The 23,412-nt window shown below is 46.4% G+C and overlaps 1 protein-coding gene across 1 annotated transcript in view; it reads left to right on the top strand.

Moving 5' to 3' along the window:
• VIT (vitrin) overlaps positions 1 to 22,189 on the top strand; it is a 106,498-nt gene extending 84,309 nt beyond the window's left edge. Inside the window, exons 13-16 of the mRNA XM_037807008.1 lie at positions 9,334 to 9,437; positions 13,888 to 14,114; positions 16,606 to 17,119; positions 20,414 to 22,189. Coding sequence (XP_037662936.1) covers positions 9,334 to 9,437; positions 13,888 to 14,114; positions 16,606 to 17,119; positions 20,414 to 20,592 — 1,024 coding nt within the window. The 3' untranslated portion in view covers positions 20,593 to 22,189. The remainder of the gene's footprint in view (positions 1 to 9,333; positions 9,438 to 13,887; positions 14,115 to 16,605; positions 17,120 to 20,413) is intronic.
• The last annotated feature ends 1,223 nt before the right edge of the window (positions 22,190 to 23,412 follow it).

Raw genomic sequence — 23,412 nt, 5'->3', positions numbered from 1 at the left:
CGGTCCCTCCCTTCCCACCTCTGGGTTCCTACAGGCTGGGATGATCAATGATGAAATAAGGGCCTGCGGTGAGGTTGTACATCCATCAGCGGAATGGGAGAACAGAATAAACTGCAGGGTGGCCTAAGAAGTGTGTCATGAGGCTGACGGGCAGACACACCTACCCAGCTGAAACTCCTTTTGATTTCAGGCACAAGGGCTTCCTCTCCTGGGAGGCTCCCTTCAATCCTTCCTTTACCAGATGGTTTCAGTGCATATTAGACACAGAGGTAGATGCAATCTGAGGACCTGTGTTTCTAGAAAAGGACAAGTAGGAAGGGCAGGTGCTTGGCAGGGAAGGAATCTCATTTCTGAAGCAGCCTTTTGGGTTCCCACCCCATTCTAACGCCTTCTTTACTCCCACTCGAAATTGTTCCTGCTCTCTCGGAATCGGAATCACAGAGCACTAAGGCCTTAAGAGTTCCTGGTTCCGCCTCCTCATCTGATGGAGAGGAAATGAGATGAGAACACTTGAAGGGGAGGCTTAGGCTGCAAACGACCTGCCTGGCCCTAGTACAAGGACTCTGCCGCTCGGAATTCCTTCTTTCTCTTGGGTTCTCACCTCAACATTGACCACTGCCACTGGTCCACACTGCACGCTGCTCTCCCAGAAGATCTCTTCCCTTGGTTTTCCTTAGAGAGCTGAATCAGGCTAGAATTTAAAAGACCCATATTAAATATTAAGAGGAAACAAAAGGTAAATGAAATATAAGAAATATAAAAACAGGCTGACTTACAAAATGCAATGTTCATTTGCATCCTGACTTTAAGTGTCCTACTCAAAGATCTTTTGGGTGCAAGGAATAAGAAACCCCTCTGGGCAGCACAGGGATTTACTGTAAGGAGAGTGTTCACAGGACTGACAAGCCATTGGCCATCCCCTCTCTCCCTCTCCCCCTGCAGTTCTTTCCACCTTGATTTCTCTGCACTTGTCCAACCCTTTCTCCTCCTCCTTTGCCAGGCTCTGGGTTTCTGCTCCTCCATAACTTTACCTTGCAGTGGCTGAGTTCCTATTTCTGACCCAGGTCAAGGGAGAAGCCTCAACCTCTGGATCGTCACTCTGGCCCCAATCCCTGATCTCTGCACACGAGAGTCTCACAGCCCACAAACCTGTTCACTACTCAGCAACTAAACATTCCAAGCACAGTCATGTTACATGAGCCACGGTCAATACAGACTCAGAGTGGTTGAGTGACTTTCCCAAGAACACACAGCTAAATGCATAACTACTGGAGGAGAGGGCACATATTAATCTTGGGTTAAACCCTATAGTGCCAAACAAAATTGATTTCACAGCTAACATAAGCTGCTGAGGATTTTGCTTATCCTGCCAAGAAAGCATCTGGTAATTGAAGCTTTCTACCAGACTGTCACTCTGCTTGAATAAAAGGCCAAAGATCAAGCCCTTGTCTCGCACATACACTTAAATTTCAAATTATACAGCCAACGGGCTCAAAATTGCACTCAGTACCAACAGGAACACTAAAAGGCTCAATGGAAGAGCAGCCAAAGTAGCTATTAGGTGAACTCTAGCAAGCAGAATGCACAAGGCCAGAGTGCTTTGTAGCTGCAGCCTGGATCCCCAGGTACCAAATGCCCTCCAGACCTCCCAGTCTCAGTATAAATGGAACATAATTGCTCATGTTCTTTCGAACTTTGTAATCAACACTAGGATATCAAAATAGGAAAAGATTTTTAGAGCACAGCGAAATGGCTTTTCTTCATGTAAAATTGAAATGGACGTTTCTTTGCTCGTGGTCCAGTGACAGCTCCCCCGTTTTAGGGAGCAGCTCTGAACTAGGTTGCACTCCCTTCTTATTTCTTGGCTTACCCACCTTCAGCCCTGAACCAGCGGCACTCAACCACACACTCAGCTGAGCTTCCCCTGCTGTCCAGGAAAGCGAGAACTGTGCACGGAGGCTCCCAGAGATCTTGGAGCCATGGAGTATGGGATAATCAGCAGAGGATGGCGGCTGGGGTCAAGTCTGGCACAGTGGGCAGGGTAATGGTCCCAAAACTGTCCTTGCCCGAAACCCTGGAATACGGGCACAGGTGACCCTACACGGTAAAAGGGACTTGGTGAATGTGATGAAGGTGAAGGACCTTGAGATGGGGAGATAAGGCTCAATTATCGGGTGAAGCCAGTCTTATCACAGGAGCTCTTAAAAGTGGAGAATCTTTCCCAGCGGTGGTCAGAGAAAGACATGAGGACAGAATAAGGGCCAGAGAGATGGTTTGAAGATGGAGGAACGTAGTCATGAGTCAAGGAATGTGGGCAGCCTTTCTAAGCTGGAAGAAGGCAAGGAAACAGCTTTACCCCTAGAGACTCCAGAAAGGAAGGCAGCCCAGCCAACACCTTGGTTTTAGCCCAGGGAGAACCAAGTCAGGCCTCTGACCTCCAGAACTGGAGGATAATAAATTTGTTATCATTTTAAGCCACGAAGTTTGCTGTAATTTGTTACGGCAGCCACAGGAAACTAATACACCTGGCAAGGAGAAAACTTCTGTTGCTTTCTCTAAGCATGCAGGCAAAGAACAGGTGAGCCAGGTGCAGGAAGAAGGGAGAGGGCCTGGCCGGGGACAGGGCCCAGGAGATGTGAGCTGCATCTCCAGAGGACTTCAGTGTCGGAAGGGATTACTTAGGCCTTGGCTATTAAGGAATTCTGATGCCTGGGCTCCACCCCGACTTATTAACTCAGAATCCAGCAAGGGAGTGAGGCCCAGACAGCAGAATTGTATTCTGCAATTCTAATCTGTTGGCAAGGTTGAGAATCCCAGAGAGCCGAAGGGGGGCCTCAGCTGGCCAGGTACAGAGTAGCATCCGTTTGGAAAGCGGCCTCCTGACTCTTGCCCAGTGTCCACTGCCTCGGTCTCTCCTGCCTTTATAGGAACTAATGGGATCCCAGCACAAATACTCATCGGCTTCCTCTTCTGCTCCCCAGGGCTCAATGGCACTTTTTTTTTTTTATCTTCATTTTATTGAGATATATTCACATACCACACAGTCATACAAAACAAATCGTACATTCAATTGTTCACAGTACCATTACATAGTTATACATTCATCACCTAAATCAATCCCTGACACCTTCATTAGCACACACACAAAAATAATAAGAATAATAATTAAAGTGAAAAAGAGCAATTGAAGTAAAAAAGAACACTGGGTACCTTTGTCTGTTTGTTTGTTTCCTTCCCCTATTTTTCTGCTCATCCATCCATAAACTAGACAAAGTGGAGTGTGGTCCTTATGGCTTTCCCAATCCCATTGTCACTCCTCATAAACTACATTTTTATACAATTGTCTTCGAGATTCATGGGTTCTGGGTTGTAGTTTGATAGTTTCAGGTATCCACCACCAGCTACCCCAATTCTTTAGAACCTAAAAAGGGTTGTCTAAATTGTGCGTAAGAGTGACCACCAGAGTGACCTCTCGGCTCCTTTTGGAATCTCTCTGCCACTGAAGCTTATTTCCTTTCCTTTCACATCCCCACTGTGCCACGGATCCTCTCCGAAAGGGGGGCAGGCGAGGCCTGTGAGCAGCCTCACTCCTGGGAGACACTGAGCCTCAAGGCCCAATTACCTGTGAATACAATTTGCTCAATTCCCCACCCTAAAATTCTCCCAGAGGTAAAACAAAACAACAACCGCACTTGAAGGTTCCCCTTGAACTCACATGACACATTCCCTGGGCTTATCCCGGCCTCTGGGGTCATTCTTCCCCTGGTGAAGCAGGCTACCAGCCACCTCATGCACACCAGAACCACCTGGGGAGCTTTTAAAAACCCCCGCTGCCCGCACCAAGCCTCAGATCAATTAAATCAGAATTTCTGAGTGTGAGACTCAGGCATCGTTCTTTTTAAAGCTCCCCAGATGATTCTATTGCGCAACCAAAGCGGAACCAGAGAGCGAAAGCCTGTATCTTCCCGCGGTTCGTGCTGTCCTCTGGCGAGTACCCTGCCCCTCTCTCATCCCCCACAGTTACCAGGCCAGAGCCTACCTTTTCCAGCCGGGCCGTCTGTTCTCTTTCCCTTCTCTAGACTTATTCATCCTCCTCCCTTCCTCTTTTCACTGGCAAACCAATCCCCCCTGACTTTCTTGATCCTTAAGCATCTTCCAAAATATTGCTACTCAAAGTATGAGCTGCGGTATCAACTGGGAGATGGTTAGAAACGCAGAACCTCAGACCTCACTCTGTCCTGCAGAATCAGAATCTACATTTTAACAAGATCCCCAGGTGATCTGAAGCACGTTAGAATTTGGGACGCTCTGTTGCCAACACATTCCACCTGCTCAACACTAAGCAGTCCCATCTGCAGACACGGGTTAGTGAGCTGGCCAGCCAGCTGGTTCGTAGAGAGTCACTCTCAGATCAGCAGATTGTAGCTGCACATTTCTTAAACATGAAGAGGCATGCAGATGAATTTTCTACTCTGTTTGGTGGATGCGTGGAATTACTGCTCCTAACTACAAAAACTACGCATCTAAAAGAGAAGTTTGATTATAAGACCCTGCTCCCCTGTCTATGATCCCAGGAAAGTAAGAAAGGCGAGTGGCTGCTCATAAGGGACGAGCTGCTCCAAGCCCCTCAGTAGCTTGGCCCAGGCCACTGTGCCCTGGGCTGGCCATAGCTGCTCACCCTTTGAGGGCACGGGGGAGAATCATTTCCCGTCAGAGCCAGGTCCCTTGAGGGACAAGTCTGCCACCCAACCTGCAGCTGCCGGCATGTCCCTGACCCTCCCCCTGTTCTCAAAGGTAGGGTTTATTCCAGTGACTAATCCATAAGCATCACATTTTAGCCATCAAAAAAACACTTGCAGGGTAACCATTTCCTACTTTATTAAATTATCCCTTTCTGTGCAAAGTCAAACTCTGGCTCCCTGTCATTTCTCTTTATTTGTCCTAGTTCTTCTTCCAAACATAGAACAAGTCTATGGTTTTCTCCTTGAGCTATAATCCTGTTTTGTTTTTCTTCTCTTGGCTTAAGAGGAAATCTTCAACAGTGCTAGAAAATTTTTTTGTTATCCTTTAATAAGAACTGGTAATAAAATTACAGGTTAAAAGGTGGCTTACATAAAACCAGGAGAGGCATACTACTTGGAACTTTTTAAATCCTCTCCATCTCTGAAAAATAACCAGGCTAAGGTCTCAGGCCACCAGCCTATATATCCCAAAATAAGGACCCATACCCCCAGGTATGTTTGTGTCTGCAGGTTAACGATTTATCATTCACTCCCATGACTTAATTCAGTGACAACTTAACAAATATTTCTTGAGTGCTTACCTTCTACCTAAGCCCCACTCCGTTGGCTGGGGATACTGACGTCAAATTCATCTAAGTGTTTTTATTCCGTTTGCCTTTATAAATCCCTTGGTGGATGAGCTCCATGGCTTTGCCCCTATGCATCATCTTAGCAGTTGGAAAGGGTTTTAGAGGTCTTCCAATGCAAACTTTCAATCCACTAAAATAAATAAATAAATATGATAGGGACCCTGTTCTTCAGGACTTCACAATCTAGGGAGGGAGGCATTACGTTAATAAAAAATATATATGTAACATTAAACAACATTAAAAGCAGTGTTCCTCAAGTATATGAATAGCTGATCTGTGTGCCTCTGGAGATGGATGCACGGCCCTCTGTAGTAGAGGCAGGGGACACATCCGTTCAAGTCTGACCAGGACAAGCCAAGCCAGGAGAGGACATATGCATCTTATTCATTTATTCCACAATGACCTCTTACCTCCTCCATGCTAGGCACTAGGGATAGGAAATACCAGAACATCGCGCCTGTTCTCAAGGAGATTATTATACAGTACAGGAAAGAGACAGGCAACCAACAACCCTCTACAGTGACCAGCATCAGCCTGCCCTGCACAGGGTTCCCGGATCACCCTGGATGTGACCCAGTGGCAAGGAAGATGTTCCACATTAAATAACCTTTTTTTTCCTGTAAAAACTTTTGAATGGAAGTTTTTTAAATTTTCATTTTAATTTTCAGAACAACAAATGCCTTTATTACACGACCTAGGATGGGAGGGAGGATTTCTTTGCCTTTCTGGCCTCGGTTCCTCAGATGGAGCTCCCACTCCTCGCCCTCCAGTATGCAGCCACCTGCTCAGCCTCACGGCCATGAATGCAGGAAGCCTGCGCTGCAGGAGCTGCTCCTCCAGAAGACCGCTGGTCTTGGCATTCATTTTCCTCTCATCGTATTTCTTCTGCATTTCTTTTGATCACTTTTTGCTTAAAATCTCTTCCTCCTTGGGAGCCAGCTTGCCCGCTTCTGGCGGCCCAGGGCAGTGCCTAATGGGACTCGAACCATAGTGGCAGGCAGTGCTTCACCAGGGTCTTGGTGCAGACCAGCTCCTTCCCAGATGCCTTGGACTGGTGATGCTTGTTTTGCAGCACAACTTCCCCATGCCCAGCCTCTGCACAGAACTTCTTGCTGCCTCCTCAAACTGCGTGTATGCACGGGGACTGATTGTGTTGGCAGCAGGCATCCCAGCTCACACTTCCTCCTCTTGGGGTGGGGCATTCTCTCGCCCCATTTTGCTGTGCTTGTGCCCGTTGCCCTGGGAGATGCCCATCGCCCAGCACTGGCTGGAAAGAGCAAAATTAAGTTTTCTCTTTTTGCTTTTGAAACTATTTGTCTATGATCAACACTTTTTTATGATTGGTTATGATTTCTTGATAATCATCAAACATACTTGGGAAATCCTGCAAAGTGAGAAAAACCAAGCCCACAAATCATTTTCAAATGTAATTAAATTTTTATGAATTTTTAAATTTACATTTAAGGAAGTACATATAATGTTATGCTTGGCTGGCAATCACATATTTATCATATTTGTCATTATCAACTTAGCAATTTTTTATCTTGTAGCCAGTCATTTTTGTTTGTTTGTTTCAACTCAATTTTTCAGACCCTAAAAAAGCTTGGTCATCAGGGAAAGATCCAGACTTTGGAGGCCCTGAAGCTTATACAGCCTGGGGGCCCTCTTAAGAAAAAGAACAAAATAACAAACCCAAATAGGGTCCCTTGGAAGAGCATCATTAGGTTCCCAGTTAACCTGCCTCTGTGAGGCACTCAGAGCCTGTTGGATAAAGCGTCCTCAGCTAAGGTCCCCTGGGTGCAGGAAGACCCAGTAGGAAGCTACAGTAACAGTTCAGGAGAGAAATGATGAAGCAAAGGTCTAAACTTGGGGTGGAAAGAGTAGGACAGATAGAAGAGATACTGAAGAAAGTTCTGACAGGACATGGATGAGGAGGATGTTAGAGAGAAAAGAATCCATACTTGCTAAGATGAATCAAAAGAGGGAACACAGAAGGGGAGATGGTTGGAGAAGACTTGGTAAGTAAATGACTTCAGATTTGGAAATACCAAACCTGAGGTACCTGTAGAACTACCCCCAGGTGCCAAGAGGTGCGTTTCAGATGGAGATTATGGAACCACTCTATGTATATCTGGGGATCGAGATAGAGAGGACAGGTATGCTTTTGGCATGTGACTGGTCGCTGAAGCCCTGGAGCCAGAGTCCATGAGCCCATGAGCTCCCACGGGGAAGTGCATAAATTAAGAAGAGATATAAGATGAAGAACAGCATCCTAGGAAACATCATTTAGAGGTAGAGATGCATGGAAAAAAGAAATATTTGTTCTTCAATACTGTTAATTGAGTAGCTGCAGGTGTCAGGTACCACGTGAGGTGTTGTGGGTAAGAGAAAACTGAGTCTGGCAGAGTGGGTCACCTGGAGCTCGGGGGTCAGGATGCCAGCTGGAGCCTGGGTGGGCACGATCCGGGCTTTCTGGCTGAGGGCAGAAAGGAGCAAAGGCACACAGCTAGAAAACGTAAAAATAGCAGTGCATTCTGAGTAAAATATAGAATATACTGAGAGAGAGAGAAGGAAGAGCATGAAAATGATAGGTGGGAATTAAATTATGGGTGGCTTTGAAAGCTGAAATATGAAGCCTAATGATGGGAGCCACTGCTGATTTTTGAGCAGAGCAGTTTTATAGCCACAACTGAACTTGAGGTGTTAGCAGCCCTCCAGCAGATGTGTGTATCACTGGCATGCAGAAACCAACATAGAATTTGTTATAAAAAACCAGTAAGAAGTAAGAAGGCCTGAACCCCATGGGGGGTGGGGCCAGGGGGCCTCTGGAAATCCAGAGTGGGGATAAAGGCAAGTGGTGGTTTACAGAGAGACTGACAGGCTGCAGGAGTGGAGGAAGTGGAGGCGGAGGCCAGGTGTGAGCCTGGATGGCTGGGAGGTGGGTACCGCATTTACTGAAATAGGCCTGCAATGATACAGACCCACAAGTCCTTGAGCCCAGAGGGAAAGAAGAATACAACTGGGCCTCCTCCTCCCCATGATCTGAGTACGGAATTTTATCACTGCAACCAGAGATCCTGTGGGCTTCAGGGCAGCTGTCTGGCTCTGTAGATTGACGGAGAGGTGGCGCTCAGCTCAAGGGCCCAGAAGCACCCATTCCACAGTCTGCTTTGTTGTTGTTGTTCATTTTTGTCTAACCTGAAACCTAGAGCTTTGTTTGCACCTGAAGGAATTTCACCCTGTGGGTTTGGCCCTCAGGCCCACTGTACTTGGCTTCCCTGGACATGCCCTCTGGGCAGTTGGTTTGGGTTTTGTCTAAGAACCAGTCCCTCTTGTTCTCCTCCAACAGAAGTCACCTTGAAAGGTTGGGAACTAGAGTCCAGGGAGGCAGGAGACATCTCCTGTCTCCTCTCTCAGGTCCTGGAGCACTTTCCAGGGACTGCGCTGCTGTGTGTCTCCAAGGCCTCGCCACTAAAAACTGCCCAAAGCTTTTAAAGTCTCTGCCTTTCTCTCCTCAAGGACTTAGGAACCTGTGACCAGAAGCAGGTGCATAATTTGCAGGGACCCGTGTTCAAAAATTAAGAATTTCAAGACAGCAGCAGCTAAGCCTTAAACTAAGCATGGGCCCTCGTGAGCGAGAAGCCCCCTTGACTGCCCCAAGACCACATGGCTCGGAAATGCCTGGGCAAAACCAGAACATCTACCTGCTGAGTCCTGACCTAGCCTGCTTCTCTCTACACACACTGAGCACACACACTGAGGACATCCCAGGCTTCCCATCTCCCCATTACTTCTGTCCACAGCAGAGCACTTTACAAACCACACCTTAAGGCTTTGAAGCAGTTTCCATTCTATTTGTATGTAAATGAACGGATGATGATTTCTGCTTTCCTCCAAACATTTTGGTTTCTCTAAGGTAATAACTTTCCAGATAATTTTTAGTTCTCATTCTGACTCTTCAGAGACAACCCTGCCACCCAGTTTAACCTCAAGGCGCACATGAATTCCAGAGATCTGAAGACGGCCGTAGAGAAAATCACCCAGAGAGGAGGGCAGGCCAACGTAGGTATGTGACCTGGATCCAGACACTTCTGTCCTTCTGCCATGGTTCTCTATCTATAGTTTGTCTTCTGACATCCTAGACAGAATGAGGAAAAGATAATAATAAGCCATCAACATAAATATCTGCATCTTTTCTAAAGTAGTATCTCAGGGGGCAAGAATAGCTACAACATCAATGCTGTAGAATTCCAGCAGGCCTGCTTCCTGGGCGGGCAGCTTCTTCAGGTCCAGCAGGACTCGTACCTTGTGGCTGTTTCCTGATTGGCCTACAACTTGTCAGCTTCTTAAATCTGCAACCAGTGTCATTCAGGAAGCTGCCCAGTGACCCTTGAGAAGCTTGTTGCAATCAATTACTATTGCAGTGATGCCACGGGTAGTGATGACCCAGAGGTGAGCGGGTGTCAGGAAACACTGTCACACTAAACAAGCTCATAGAGTGCCAAAGAACCCAAACCAGTGAAGTAATTCATAGATAGTGGCCTGGTTTAGGGGCACTGGGAAGGCTGATTGTCCACTTCTCAGGGAACCCATTCCCACCACGAAGTCCAGGGAAATGAAGAAGTGATCCTCAGTTCCACACATATGGGGAAAGAACTGTCTTTATGGAAACATCCTCTAAGTTCCAGTAAGTCTGATAAATTCTTTCCCTCCCCCACCCCACCTCTGTGTATGTCTCTGTAGCGACCAGAATATTAGTATCTGGCAAATGCAGAGCCTCTGACCTTTGAACAATGCTAAATAAACACTGGCCCATTCGCTGCTATCCAGGCCCCTAAGTCAATAACACAAACATGATAGAGTTGGTTTCTGATTTATTTTCAACTTTATATTAACATCAGTGAACTCTCGGTAATATATACTGGAGAAAATTTTAGAAGTCACTCTATTTCCTCGAGATTAGAGACATGTCTTAATTCAATTGGCATACCTTTTTCAGTGAATAACATATTTTAACTCAGCCTCAGTATTGATCAGGGTTTGGATTCAGAGAACAGAATCCATTCCAGCTGATTTAAGCAGAAAGAGATTTATTTCAGGGTATTAAATGGTTTCAAGAATTCCTGGGGGATGCTGATGAAGCAGACTGTGGGCTGAGCTCTCAGAGAGAACGTCTAAAGGCTGCTTGCAAAACCAGGGCCTGCAAGGGAGCTGCTGTCTCTTCCAAGATCAGGAAATTGCTTTTTGAATTCAGTCAGCTCCTGGGCCTTGCCACCACAGCCATGTCAGGAACCTGATTCAACCAGGAGGCCACCAGATCAGGAAGCTGCTGCTATAGCTGCCAGCTCCAGAACCAAGCATTGTTTGTCCTTATTCACACCCACAAAACATATGCTCTGCTTCCTACCACCTCAACACCAAGGAAGCTGGCAACCTAACGGAGGCACCTCTGCTGACGCTGCCACAGAGAAATTAAACACTCCACAGATACCTTGTCAGCAGAAAGAGCAGAAACAAAAATGCAATCTTTGTTCCCTCCTGCCTTCTAAATCTCATGTGAGTGCATCAATTCATGGAATGAAAACAAATCTAGAACCTTAGGTCTAGAACCAAGAGTCTGCATAATGTTGTTTTCACATTTCTAGCCTCAGCTTTCAAGACACACTGGAAGGTGGATGCAATGTGTGTTGGACATGAATTCACCACGGCCTCTGTGGTGGTTTGGAGCTATGTACCCAAGAAAAACATGTTCTTAGACTTGGTCCATTCCTGTGGGTGTGAACTCGTAAATGGGACCTTGTGATGAAGTTACTTTGGCTAAGATGTGGCCCAGCTGAGTAGGGAGGGGGTCTTCATTTTATTATTGAAGGCCTGACAGGGAAAGTCACAGAGACAGGAAGGCCAGAAAAAGCAGCCAGAAGCTGAACGTCAGCAGAACACAGAAGAGAAGGGAGAAGCCAGGAGAGGTCACCATGTGCACTGTCATGTAACAGAAAAGCCAAGGATCAGGGATCACTGACAGCCAGCCCCAGAGTGCCTCAGTCTTCTGGGAGAAAGCATTGCCTTGATGATGCCTTGATTTGGGGCTTCCCCTAGCCTCAAAACCATGAACTAATAAATTCCCATTATTCAAGCCAACTCACTGCATGGTATTTGCTTTAGCAATGAGGAAACTAAAACAGCCTCCAAATTTAAGGTTGGGTGAGGTCTACTGATCCTAGGGTGCTCTGTACTCTGCCTACAGGCTATAATATTGAACCAGAGGGGATGGCCGGGTGCCCTGGGCCTTGAGGGAAATTATCCCTGGCTGTAAAAGCAGCTCTCAGCAGCCAAGGTTTTCCTTAGCAGCCAGGTTCTGCACAGCCAGTTCACATGGGTTCTCCAAGACATCCCTCCAGCAACTGCATATGTAACCATTTAATCTTTTCATTTGACAGTTAAGACTATACTAGCCAGTGGAGCCAGGAGCTGACCATAAATAAAAATAAATAAATAAATAAATAAATAAATAAATAAATAAATAAAACATTGAGTGTAATGACATTAATCCTAAAGACTTGGGAAGGTGGTTTTTAGATTGAGGATCTCTTTGAGAATCTGATGAAAGCTATGATTCATGCACCCAGATAAATACTTGTACACACAAAATATTGTGTATAATTTCAGAGAATTTATGGATACACACCCCTAGTGCCCCAGATCCACAGAGCTCAAGTTAAAAGCCTTGACCTACTATATGCAGCTCGGCTGACTGTAGGGTGACCAGTCATCCCAGTTTGCTCAGGACTGGGAGGTTTCCCAGGATATGGCACTTTGAGTCCTCAGATTGATTGGGAAAGCCCTGGGCAAACCTGGATGGTTGGTCACCCTACTTGATTCTGAAAACTTCCTGAGGCCCTGGACAGTGTGAAATGTGCTCTTAGGAAAGGCAGGTTGAGAGGCTTCCTAACACGTAATAACCATTGCGCTTGCCTGAAGCAGATTGTTATAATGGGCTAGAACACAGTCTCTCCATTTTCAGTGGATACAGGTCCTCCGTGGCCAGCCAGACTGGTGCCCTTGACTTGAACCTGGAGAAAAAGCAGCTGACCCCAGAATACAGCTTTCTACACCAAACAGCTATCGGAGCACTGGGCTCACCTCAGGGTGCAGGAGACCCAAAAGAGGCTACGGTACTCCAGGTCAAATCCCACCCCCAAATCCCACACTAGGAATAGAAGGGACCTCAGGCCAGCCTCGAGTTAGGTGGTTCCAGCACCCAGGCAGAGGAAGGACCCTTTTCCTTCAGTGAAAGTCTTTCTCACCTGCTTCCTGGTCCTAAAACTGTTATTAAAACAAGAGACAATTTAAAGATAAAGTTTTTAAATGAAACGGGGGAGAGAAGGAGTATGTTTTCCTGGATCTCTTTCTGTTACTATCGGTTCCTCTATGGGAGCAAGAGTGACCTGGGGGCATGGGAGAGCTCCGGGTTTGCCACCAAGAAGAGAAAGGGATAGGAGAGGCAGCAGAGCCCACAGGCTGGGACAGTCTGCTCAGGCCAGTCCTACTGATGATCTTCATCAGTTCCCAGGTAAACAGAAATACCACACACTGGGGATGCATGGGCTGCCCAGCCACAGAGATCCACACTTCAGCTAAGGGATTAAAGTCCCAGCAGAACCCCTGCTCGGTCATATATTTTTGCCCGTCTGCATTTTCTGTGTGCGGTTCATCTCCCAGCCTCCCTCTCTGGGTCCAGAGAAGCAGAGTAACCTGGATGTTTGAGATGGGAGGCGCTTAGAAAAGCAGGATTTCCCGAGCTCAGCCTGGCATGACTGAAGTAGATTGAACCCACGATCCTGGAGGTGTCCTAAGCGACCACATATCACAACACTGCAGAAGCACAGCAGTCATGTGCAGCTGCCCAGGTTGGGCACAACACAGCTCCAAAAGATGCCATTCTCATAGACTACGGTGTGAACCCCCCACCCACTTAACAACTGTGCACTGTAGCAGCCTCAGGGCTGATGTGGAATGCAGGACCCTGGCTTCCTCAGGCCACCACCCTACACACATGCTATCCTCTGTACTCTTAGAAAAGATACACAGTGCTGCTCACAGACCACAGTGTTTTCTGTCCCACTTCCATTCTCCTCCCCAGAGCTGCTCTGCAAAACAGCCCTGCCCTGGGGCTCCTCTCAATCAAGCCCCACTCTTTCTGATCCTTCCCAACACCCCATAGATGAGAATTCTTCTACTTTGATTATCTTTCTTGAGTATATTTTGGGATTATCAGGATTAGCCTTTAGAAAGCACTTTTTATTTCAAACTAATACTTCCAGCTCTACACATTCTAAAAATATTGGCGCTTGGAGGGAGTGCTAATATCCTCATGGGTTAGGCTTTCATTCATTGAGGCCTCTCCATCCTGTACTTGAAATATTAAAACTGAATTTTTTGTGTGTGAGTGAGTGGGAGTGGCCTTCCCCTACTCAGGCTGGGATCGTTCCAAGCGTGAGTTTTCGGTTTTTCTCCAGGCCGGGCCATCTCCTTCGTGAACAAGAACTTCTTTTCCAAAACCAATGGAAACAGAGGTGGTGCCCCCAATGTGGCCGTGGTGATGGTGGACGGCTGGCCCACGGACAAGGTGGAGGAGGCTTCGAGACTGGCCAGAGAGTCCGGAATCAACATTTTCTTCATCACCGTTGAAGGCGCCACTGAAAGCGAGAAGCATTTCGTGATGGAGCCCAACTTTGCAAACAAGGTATGTAACTGGACAGACACCACCCAGCACAAGGGTTCCGGCACTTTGAAAAGCTGGAATGTCCACAAGACTGTGTTTCTTGTTCCTTTAAATGTGTGTTAAGCCCACTTCTCAGCAGGAAGTGAGGGACTAATATCTGGAACCTTGGAATTGCACTCTCAAAGCCAAATCCTACACCCACCTGGTAAACCTTGTGAGGACAAAAAAGGAGCAGGTCCTCCAACGTCTCACTTAGAGGCTCTCCCCCGCTCCTCCTGCAGCCCCAGAGGACTTCCACAGATAGCCGGTGAGCTCTGGCACACCCATGCGTGCACACACGACACATACATGTGTACAATACTCCCATGTACACACTCGCACACATGCACACACACACTCTTGCACATGCACATACACTTAGCTAAGTAATCAATCTGATAAGAAAAATACTACTGGTTTTCAAATACTACTCCTGGGTCTCTGAAGATGTCTGGCAGGAGATGTGGGGACAACAGACAGCAATCCCATTCTCCTACACCTATTACATCAAAGCAGCCAGCTTTTGTATGTTTTATACATTGGGACTCACGTTAACCTTCCTCCAAAGAAAAGTTTCCAGTTTGAAAAAAAAAAATAAACTAAATCAATTAAAATGAATTATGAAAACAACAACAAAAAGGAACCCCTGGACTGGCTTGTCTTGGATGCCCCTCCAGTTTTCACATCTTCTAGTACTCAACCTCTTGATCAAACTGCTGAACTCTTCATCCTTCTCGAAATTCTCTTCTTCCTTAACTTCTGGACTCCTACTTCATTTGTTTTCTCCTTTTATCCTGTCTTGTACCCTAAATGTAGACTTCCCCAGGACTTGGTCCTTGGCTCTTTGCTCTTCTCTCACTAGGCTTTCTCCCTCTGGAATCTCATGCAGGGCCACAACTTTAGCCTTCACTTGCTAGCAACTCCCTCATCTGTCTCTACCCCCCAGCTCTCTCTTGAGCTCAGCTGATGACTTTTTTCCACCTAGATGTCCCATCAGAACTTAAATCCTTTCCCACCCAAACCCAGTTCCTCCTGTAGAATTTCCTGTTTGCATTAATGGCTCCATGCCCATCCCAGAAGCACAGAATCACCCCAGAATGCCTGGTCAGCTGCCAAGTCATGCAACCCCAGCTCTCACATCCTCTACCATTTCCCATGCCCAACACTGCCTCCCCAGTTCAAGCTCATGCTCTGTGTCTGGCCTCTCTCCCTCTATCTCCTCAGTTTAGTTTAGATTTCACAATGAAGCCCAACTCAGTTTATGAGGAGTTCCTCTAAACTTCAGGGGTCCTTGCTCCAGGTCCTTCATTGTTCCCCATTGCTCTCGAAGCCCCCTGGAGTGTGATCCCAACCCAACATCCCCACCCATCTACTATGACCCCCACACAGGCCCTGTGCTCTAGCCAACTGGTCCCCGTGACTCAGTCTGCCTGATGGGATTCCCTCCTCTTCCTCCACTGGCTAGAATTCAGTGCAGACTTCAACACTCATCTCAAATGCATGAGAAGTTTTGTGAACCTCAATTTAAGTTCTTAGAAACCAGTTAAAAATATTTCCTAGAAAAGTTGTAAGCTAGTTCTTGTTTTAAGATAACTTTTTAAATGGTACAAGTTCATCCATAGGCATCAGGTCCGTAATTCTCCCTGTGACCTCCAGAGAGGCAGGGGTGAAGAGGGAATGCACCGCCCCTTAGGGACATGAGCCGGTTCGCCTTCAGGAGTACACCCACTGGCTCGCTCAATGTTTATTTGCAGCTGCCTCACATGTTGTCTGGAACCAGGCTAGGCACAAGTAAATAAACATTCATTTGCCTGGAGGCAGGGTTGACTGGAGAACAGAGCTTGGGTTTTGAAGGAAGACAGAGTCTCAGGGACTCTGGGGACACCCCTTCACTGCTGGCCCTTGGTTTGTTCCTTCATGATAGGGGGTGTAACTCCTTGTAGGGTTAAGGTGGGGATTGAATGAGTTCATCCCTCTAGTGTGGCCCTTGATGCACGTGGCCACACAACTGTGGGATCCCAGCCTGCTAGGTGCAGGGCTGTTCTAGAAACATTTTCTTTAGTCATTTCTCGCATGTGTCTTCTGTTTTCCCAATCAGAACAAAAATGTTCTTGAATCCTCTCACGCAGTGGTGCCCACCGCTGCCAATCTTCTGGCTGGCTGCCAGTACAAATAAATTGAGGCAACTGCAAAGGCATAAATATTAAGCTGAAATCAATGACTCACATCTCCCTACGGATTTGTTTAGCAGATGGCTTTCCACTAAAGCAGACATCCCAGCTGAGGGAATGGAAGTGAGTCCAGGGATAATCTGAGGGGCCTTTGCACCAGTGAGTGCCTGTTTGAGTAACTAGTGCAGAAATAAGACGTCTGTTTGCTTCTTCATCCACCCCGGAGGTCAAGGGTGATGGTGACAGATTGGAGCATCTGCCCACTGACCTGATGGGTGTCCCTCCCCTCTGTGTCTTCCTAGGCTGTGTGCAGAACAAACAGCTTCTACGCTCTCAGCGTGCAGAGCTGGTTCACGCTCCACAAGATGGTGCAGCCCCTGGCGAAGCGGGTGTGTGACACCGACCGGCTGGCCTGCAGCAAGACCTGCCGAAACTCGGCCGACATAGGCTTCATCATTGACGGCTCCAGCAGCGTGGGGACAGGCAACTTCCGCACCGTCCTCCAGTTTGTGGCCAACCTAAGCAGAGAGTTTGAGATTTCAGACACAGACACGCGAATTGGCGCTGTGCAGTACACCTACGAGCAGCGGCTGGAGTTTGGGTTCGAGAACTACAGCACCAAGTCCGACATCCTGAACGCCATCAAAAGGGTGGGTTACTGGAGTGGAGGGACAAGCACGGGGGCGGCCATCAACTTCGCCCTGGAACAGCTCTTCAAGAAGTCCAAGCCCAACAAGAGGAAGCTAATGATCCTCATCACCGACGGAAGGTCCTACGACGACATCCGAATCCCAGCAATGGCCGCCCATCAGAAGGGTGAGCTGGTCTTGCCAATTGGTCTGGGCTGCAGTATGTCTCTGGGGCTTGGTGGACCAGTGGGATCAGCAGGGTGCTGTCTTTTTAAGCCTTGGTTTTGTTTAACATTTAATAAAATGCTCCAAATCACAGGGAGGGTCTTAAGGTGGAAACACCACAGGCCCCTTTGAACAGTTAAAGAGGGAGCAGGGCAGAGAGGCAGCAAGTTGGTTTCCAAAGGGTCACTACAAACCCAAGGCCGATGGATGCCTCTGAACTTTAACCCTACAGTTTACAACCCACATCCTGAGGCATCAACTGAAGGTGTGACCCATTAGGAGGGAATCGGATTCATTATGTTAATTTCTATTGAAGACTGCCCAGTTGTGTTGGTAGATTTCAAAGAAAAATGTTTTTAAAGAAAAGTACTATTTTTTTAAGCAACTGCTAACCAGATGTTGGGGTTTTGGAGAGACCTCAAAGAAATTCTGATTCAAAATATTTAAAGAAATATTTCCATATAAAAATTTATAAAAGGGCAACAGAGAGTTTAAAAATATGGAAAATGAGCAAAATGTTTTTGTAGCTGTTAGGAAACTAGTCACATTTATGCCTTTTCCACAGAATCTATGTATAATCACTGTTTTGAAAAGTGCCATAAACTATAATGAAAACACAAACAAGAAAACCCAAGTGATAGTAATAATAATAATAATAATAATAATTATAAAAGTAAACTAAGTGGACAATGAACACCCACCACTTCTCTATAGATAAGTAGTAGTGTACAGGACTCAAGGCTGGGGTTGTTTTCTTCTTCTGTGCCTACATTTAACTTGGGTTATTTTGCAAGATTTTCCATATTTTTGAAAGCTGCTTTTAATCCTTCCTGAGATGAGGAGGGGTAAAAAGAAACAAAAAGGCCATAATGAACCAGCAGTGTTGGCTTCTGGAACCCATATAACAAGCCATTGGGTTCAAGCAGAGTCTTCCAGTGATTTACCCTTGGTGGAGCCTGTGGGGCGGACTCATGTGGATGGTTGGTGGCCTGGGTGGCCACAGTCACAGTGTCCTTGGACTCACCAGGAGAGTGAAGACAGGTTAAGACTCAGAAGCAATATGTCCAAAGTCCCAAAGTCAAGGGGAGAGCTGGATGGGCCAGCTCTTGCCCACAAGCCCAGGGCTCTCCTGCTTCCTCCTAGTATCTGTCCCCCAGCTCATGCCAGCTGCACCATTGCTCACTTTTCTAGATGTACCTCCTTTGGGCCTAATCCAGAAGGTATCCTTAACCTACTCATCAGGAGAAGTGAAAACCGAGGGAGATATCCTAAGAGCTGTCAGGGCAATCACGTTCTGGGCAGCTGTAAAGAACTAGGACCAACAGATGCCAATTACACGGGGCCAACTACGTACCCAACTCCACACACAGATTCCACCTGAAAATGTAATGGGCACGTGTAGCTAAGTTGAGGCTGGGTGACCATGTCAGGATGGCCAGTAGAAGGTTCCCTACAAGATGGGTAGACTCAAGGCCCTGAAAAGCTCAATTCCTAATACTGTTTGGGTTTTCCTTAATGGGGGGCTGCTTTTTCATCTTTGAGCAGAAAAAATGGAGTTAGTCCATCTAAGCCCAGCTCTGCAGCAAAGCTGCTCCCACTGCCACTTGGCAGCATTTTTAAGCCCAAAACTGGCTCCTCCTAATCTAGACAATACTCAGAGAAAAGGAATTGGAGAAGTGAGAAGCTTAATTGGCAACAATTGAAAAGCAACTTGTCAGAACTATGTGAGGCACAGATGGCTCCCAGGCAGCAGGATGGGGCACCCAGGAGAAGATGCTGGAGGCAGGGAGATGGGCAACTGTGGGTGGTGAGGGGAGAGAAACAGGCAGGAAGGCCTCATCCAGGCTCTGCCCCTCTGTTTTCATAAAAGTTGCTCACCCCACTGGGGCCTGCCTAAAGTGGGGTGGAACAGGCTTTTGCAGAATAAGGTCTAGCACCATATATATATATATGATACACTGGTGTATATATGTATATATTATATATACTATATATGTTATATGTATATATTATATATTTATATATATTATACATTATATATGTATATATTACATATAAAGAGATTTATTATAAGGAATTGGCTCACATCAATGGGGGGGGGGGGCTGGAAATTCCAGTAAAGGTGATACTGAAGTCTTGAGTCCGAATTCCTTAGGGGTTGCTGGCTGAAAATTCCAATAAGAGTTGGTATTGAAGTTTTGAGACAGAAATTCCTCTGATCTCTGGGACCCTCAGATCTTGCTGTTAAGATCTCCATCTGTTTGGAAAGGCCCACCCACATTATGGAGGGTCATCTCCATTTCTTAAGGCCAACTGATCACAGATGCAAATTCCACCTATTAAATACCTCCATAGTAAAAACTAGGCCAGTGTTTGACCAAATGACTGGACACCATAACCTAGTCAAGCTGGCACATGAAATTAACCATCACACCTGCTGTCTCCACATCTTCACTTCTTTTTCATCCTTAACTCACAGCAATTCATTTGGTGTCTTCTGCCTCTACTCCCCTGAAACTGCTCTCACCAAGTACCACTGTCTTTTTTGTTTCTTCTAAATCCAATGAACAATTTTTCATTTGCATCTTTTCATTTGATTTCCCTGCAGCTCCTAATACTGTTGACCATCCACTTATTTTGAAGCCCTTTCTCCATGGTGATGGTGGAGCAGAGCAGGTGGCCATCGCTCAGGGACCCTGTGCAAGGTTCCCACATGGGGAGCACCTATGGCTGGTGCTTTGCCAGCTCTGAATTCAGTTCCGAATTCAGAAGCCTATGGCTTCTGCAGTCGGCTTCAAACCTAAAGTGATTCAATTTCGCCATTTTAGTTTAAAAAATCTTGAACTGACTTCTGATGCCTTGAAGTCTCTGAAATTTTATTTGGCTCTACCCAAGGGTAGCTCAGGGACATGCTGTCCAGTGTGATCAGTAGGGCACCCAACGTTTTAGTTGTCCCAAAATATCTACCCCTCTGCCTGTTGAGGGGCATGAAATTCTTACCATGTATTTACTCCACTTTTGTCAGGCTTTTTTTTTCCCTCAAAAAAAGACTAAACACTCCTTGGAGGCAGCAACTATATCAATTTTGTTACTGTCGGCATAGAGTGGATGTTCAAAAATACTTATTGAATTAATAAATCAATGAATGAATGAAGGGCCATGCTTAGTCATAATTGTGTTCAAACAGCAGCCAACAGAGTAGCAGGATGGCAATTTCTTGGGGGACACTTGCTTCATGTAACCCTTGTCCCCACAGGTGTGATCACCTACGCCATAGGTGTTGTCTGGGCTGCACAGGACGAGCTGGAAGTCATCGCCACTTACCCCACCAGAGACCATGCCTTCTTCGTGGACGAGTTTGACAACCTCTACAAATTCGTCCCCACAATCATCCAGAACATTTGTACAGAGTTTAACGCGCAGCCTCGGAACTGAATTCAGAGCCTGCAAAGCACCAGCAAATGCTGCTTTACTGACTGGCTCTTCAGGCAACTGCCAACACTTCATGGTGCAGACACAGGGCAGTGAGGCGCAGAGGGCTTGGGAAATGAACATGCTGTTACCCTTCTTTGCTATTGTTGTTTTTTGTACTTCAAAACTTGGAGTTAGAAAGATGACTGTATAATGGTAGACAAAGCCAACATCATTTTGAGGATGTTGGGGATTTTACATCTTGACAATTGCTTTCAAAATAACGTTCAGAATCGAGTGCAGCACTTGTGGCAGGCTTAAATGGAGCTTTTGTGAGATTTTAAATTCTTATTTCTCATTAGAATGTCATAACCTACAACAAGTTTCATTTTGTCATGATAGGGTAGGCGTTGCTTAATTAAATGTTTATGAGGATTCCAGGCAATCCTTCTGACTCATTTGCAGTGTTCACAGGGTCCGTGGTGGGGCCTCCCCTGCCCCCCTGGTTCCCCAGGCCACCTGCTGCGCATTCACCCCTGGCCTAGGCAGCAGCACAGCTTCTCCCGATTTGCCTCCCTCTTCACTGTCATTTGAATCTCTGAGTACATGCCACTGCTTCAGGAGCACTTGGGGAGCAGCCCTGCAGGACCAAGTCAGTCATGCATAAAAGTGGTCCCTTGCAGTGGCACAGGTGCTCTCAGCCTGGGCTGCACATTAGAATCACCCAGGAGCCTAAAATGCTGATTCCCAGGGCCCACCCCCATCCCAGTGAAACCTGAAGCTCTGGGGCATGGAGCCTGGGCACTGGCATCTTTTTAACAGCTCTTCTGGTGGTTCTGATATGTAGCCCAGGATTGAGAGCCACTGAGCTGCCCCATAGGGTTCCTGGGAAAGTCCGTTTATACCAGTTGTCCTGGGTCCCATCCAGTTTAACATTTGTCCTGGGTTTTTCATTGAACTCGACAGTGTTATTAATAGTTGCTTTAAAATAAGCAGGACAGGTTTGGTTGAACTCCACTGCTGACTTCCAACTTCTGCCAAACACTCATCTATTAGGGTGTAAACTGCATGTGCAATGGGGAAACATTCAAAAGAATCCTAAGGAGAGACAACTTACCTGACAAGTTATGTTTTATAAAAATGTGTGTTGAAGAATGTTACTCAGAATGGGGGCCAAAGATAGTACCTGCGTTAATACTTGTGACAAAAAAATTGCACAACACATTAGAATTGAGGATATTGTCCATTTTGTAGAATTTGCTGTGAACTAACCTAACCTCTCAGTACCTGAAGAAAGAGTATATTGTCAGTAAAAATATCATGGTCTACAGCAAAGAATCAATGAAAGGTGTCAGCAATTTCAAACTTACTAAGCAGAAAATTTACTTTGAAGGTGACTGCAAACAGTTGTGTTCAAAAACTGCAAAATAAGAAAAAACATTTTAAAAAGGGAATTCTTCAGAAAGATAACAGTGGCACGCTATTAGAGACAGCTGCAGTGAAGAAACTAATTTAAGCATTTAAGTACTAGGAACTTATTCTGTCTGTTTTGATTGTGCGGATAATTGATATAAAGGTTTTTTTTCAATGTTGCTTTAATGGACACCTATAAGTCATATGTAGGGGCCTTAATATAATAAAAGCAATTTATCATCAAATAGTAAATATTTCCAAAAATAATTTTAATTTTTGATTGTCTCCTTTCACTCAGGAAAATAAACTAGTTACAGCTATTGAGTTTTGAATATAAAAGAACCTTCTTCAAATGGGCCCACTGTCTATGTGTTGTCAACAAAGATTTGAGTGTATGCTTTGTGGAGGAAAGGATCATAAGTAAGATGGTTGAAGAGCTCGGAGGCGATGGTGTCATCAGAACTGTCGGTGAGGCTGTCCAAGTCACCAAAGCTGGTGACAGGAGTCAGGGCGGAGAGGAAGACGGCAGGTTGAGCACTGGTATCTTCAGAGAATGAGAGAAGAGGTTGGTAGAAGACAGAAGTGACAAAGATGGGAACGCGAGGGCAGCACTTCAAATGAGCAGCAGGCTTTGAAGGAGAAAGGGAGGGGGACAGTGTGGAAGAGACGGCAGGGTCAGGGAGCAGATCCATCCCCATATTCCAGACCAAAACTCTATGGGGCGAGAGAACAGTCTCCACTTGGCAGGTCGCAAGTGAAAGCCAGAGTTCGTTTGAGGAGAGGCGGGGAGCATCAAGAAGGGGAAGGGGCTGGGGCTTCCGAGAGCTTGCTGCCAACAGATGGGACCCCCTAGAGATAGTGGGGAGGCAGGGGCAGGGTGGGGGTTGGGTCAAATCAGGGGATGCACAGAGCAGTCTGGGGATAACGGTTCCAGTGATGATGGATGATACGAGAAGCTTGGATACACCAACCACTTTATTCAGCCTGAACTGCTGAAGCAGGACGAAAATCTTAGCACTGGAAACAGACTTAGAGACAACTGGTGTCAAATCCTCAAATTGCAGAAGAGGAAACCAAGGCCAGAAGAAAGTTGTGCAGCTATGGAGCAAGCAGAACTAGAATTCACATCTCCCGCCTTCCAATCTATTGACTCTGACAGCCTTTTGTTAGGGTCAGGACTTCCGCCCCCCAAGGTGCACATCCTTCTGGGCTGTGGCCAGCTTTTGCAGGGGTCTCTGACTCCAGGGCCTGTCTCTAAGGAAGCTCTATGGTTCAACAGACAGCCTCTTCCACGCCCTTTCTCCTCAGTCAGACAAAACAAGCAGACCCGGGTCACTTCTCCACTTGCTCTGGGTACATAAGGCATGTACTCTCCACTCAATTTTCCCACCAGAAGATGCTTCTTTGCTAAGGCTTGATGTGCTGCAACAA

This window comes from Choloepus didactylus, chromosome 17, assembly GCF_015220235.1.
Source record: "Choloepus didactylus isolate mChoDid1 chromosome 17, mChoDid1.pri, whole genome shotgun sequence".
Taxonomy (NCBI): domain Eukaryota; kingdom Metazoa; phylum Chordata; class Mammalia; order Pilosa; family Megalonychidae; genus Choloepus; species Choloepus didactylus.
This window is presented reverse-complemented; position numbering and strand designations above follow the sequence as displayed.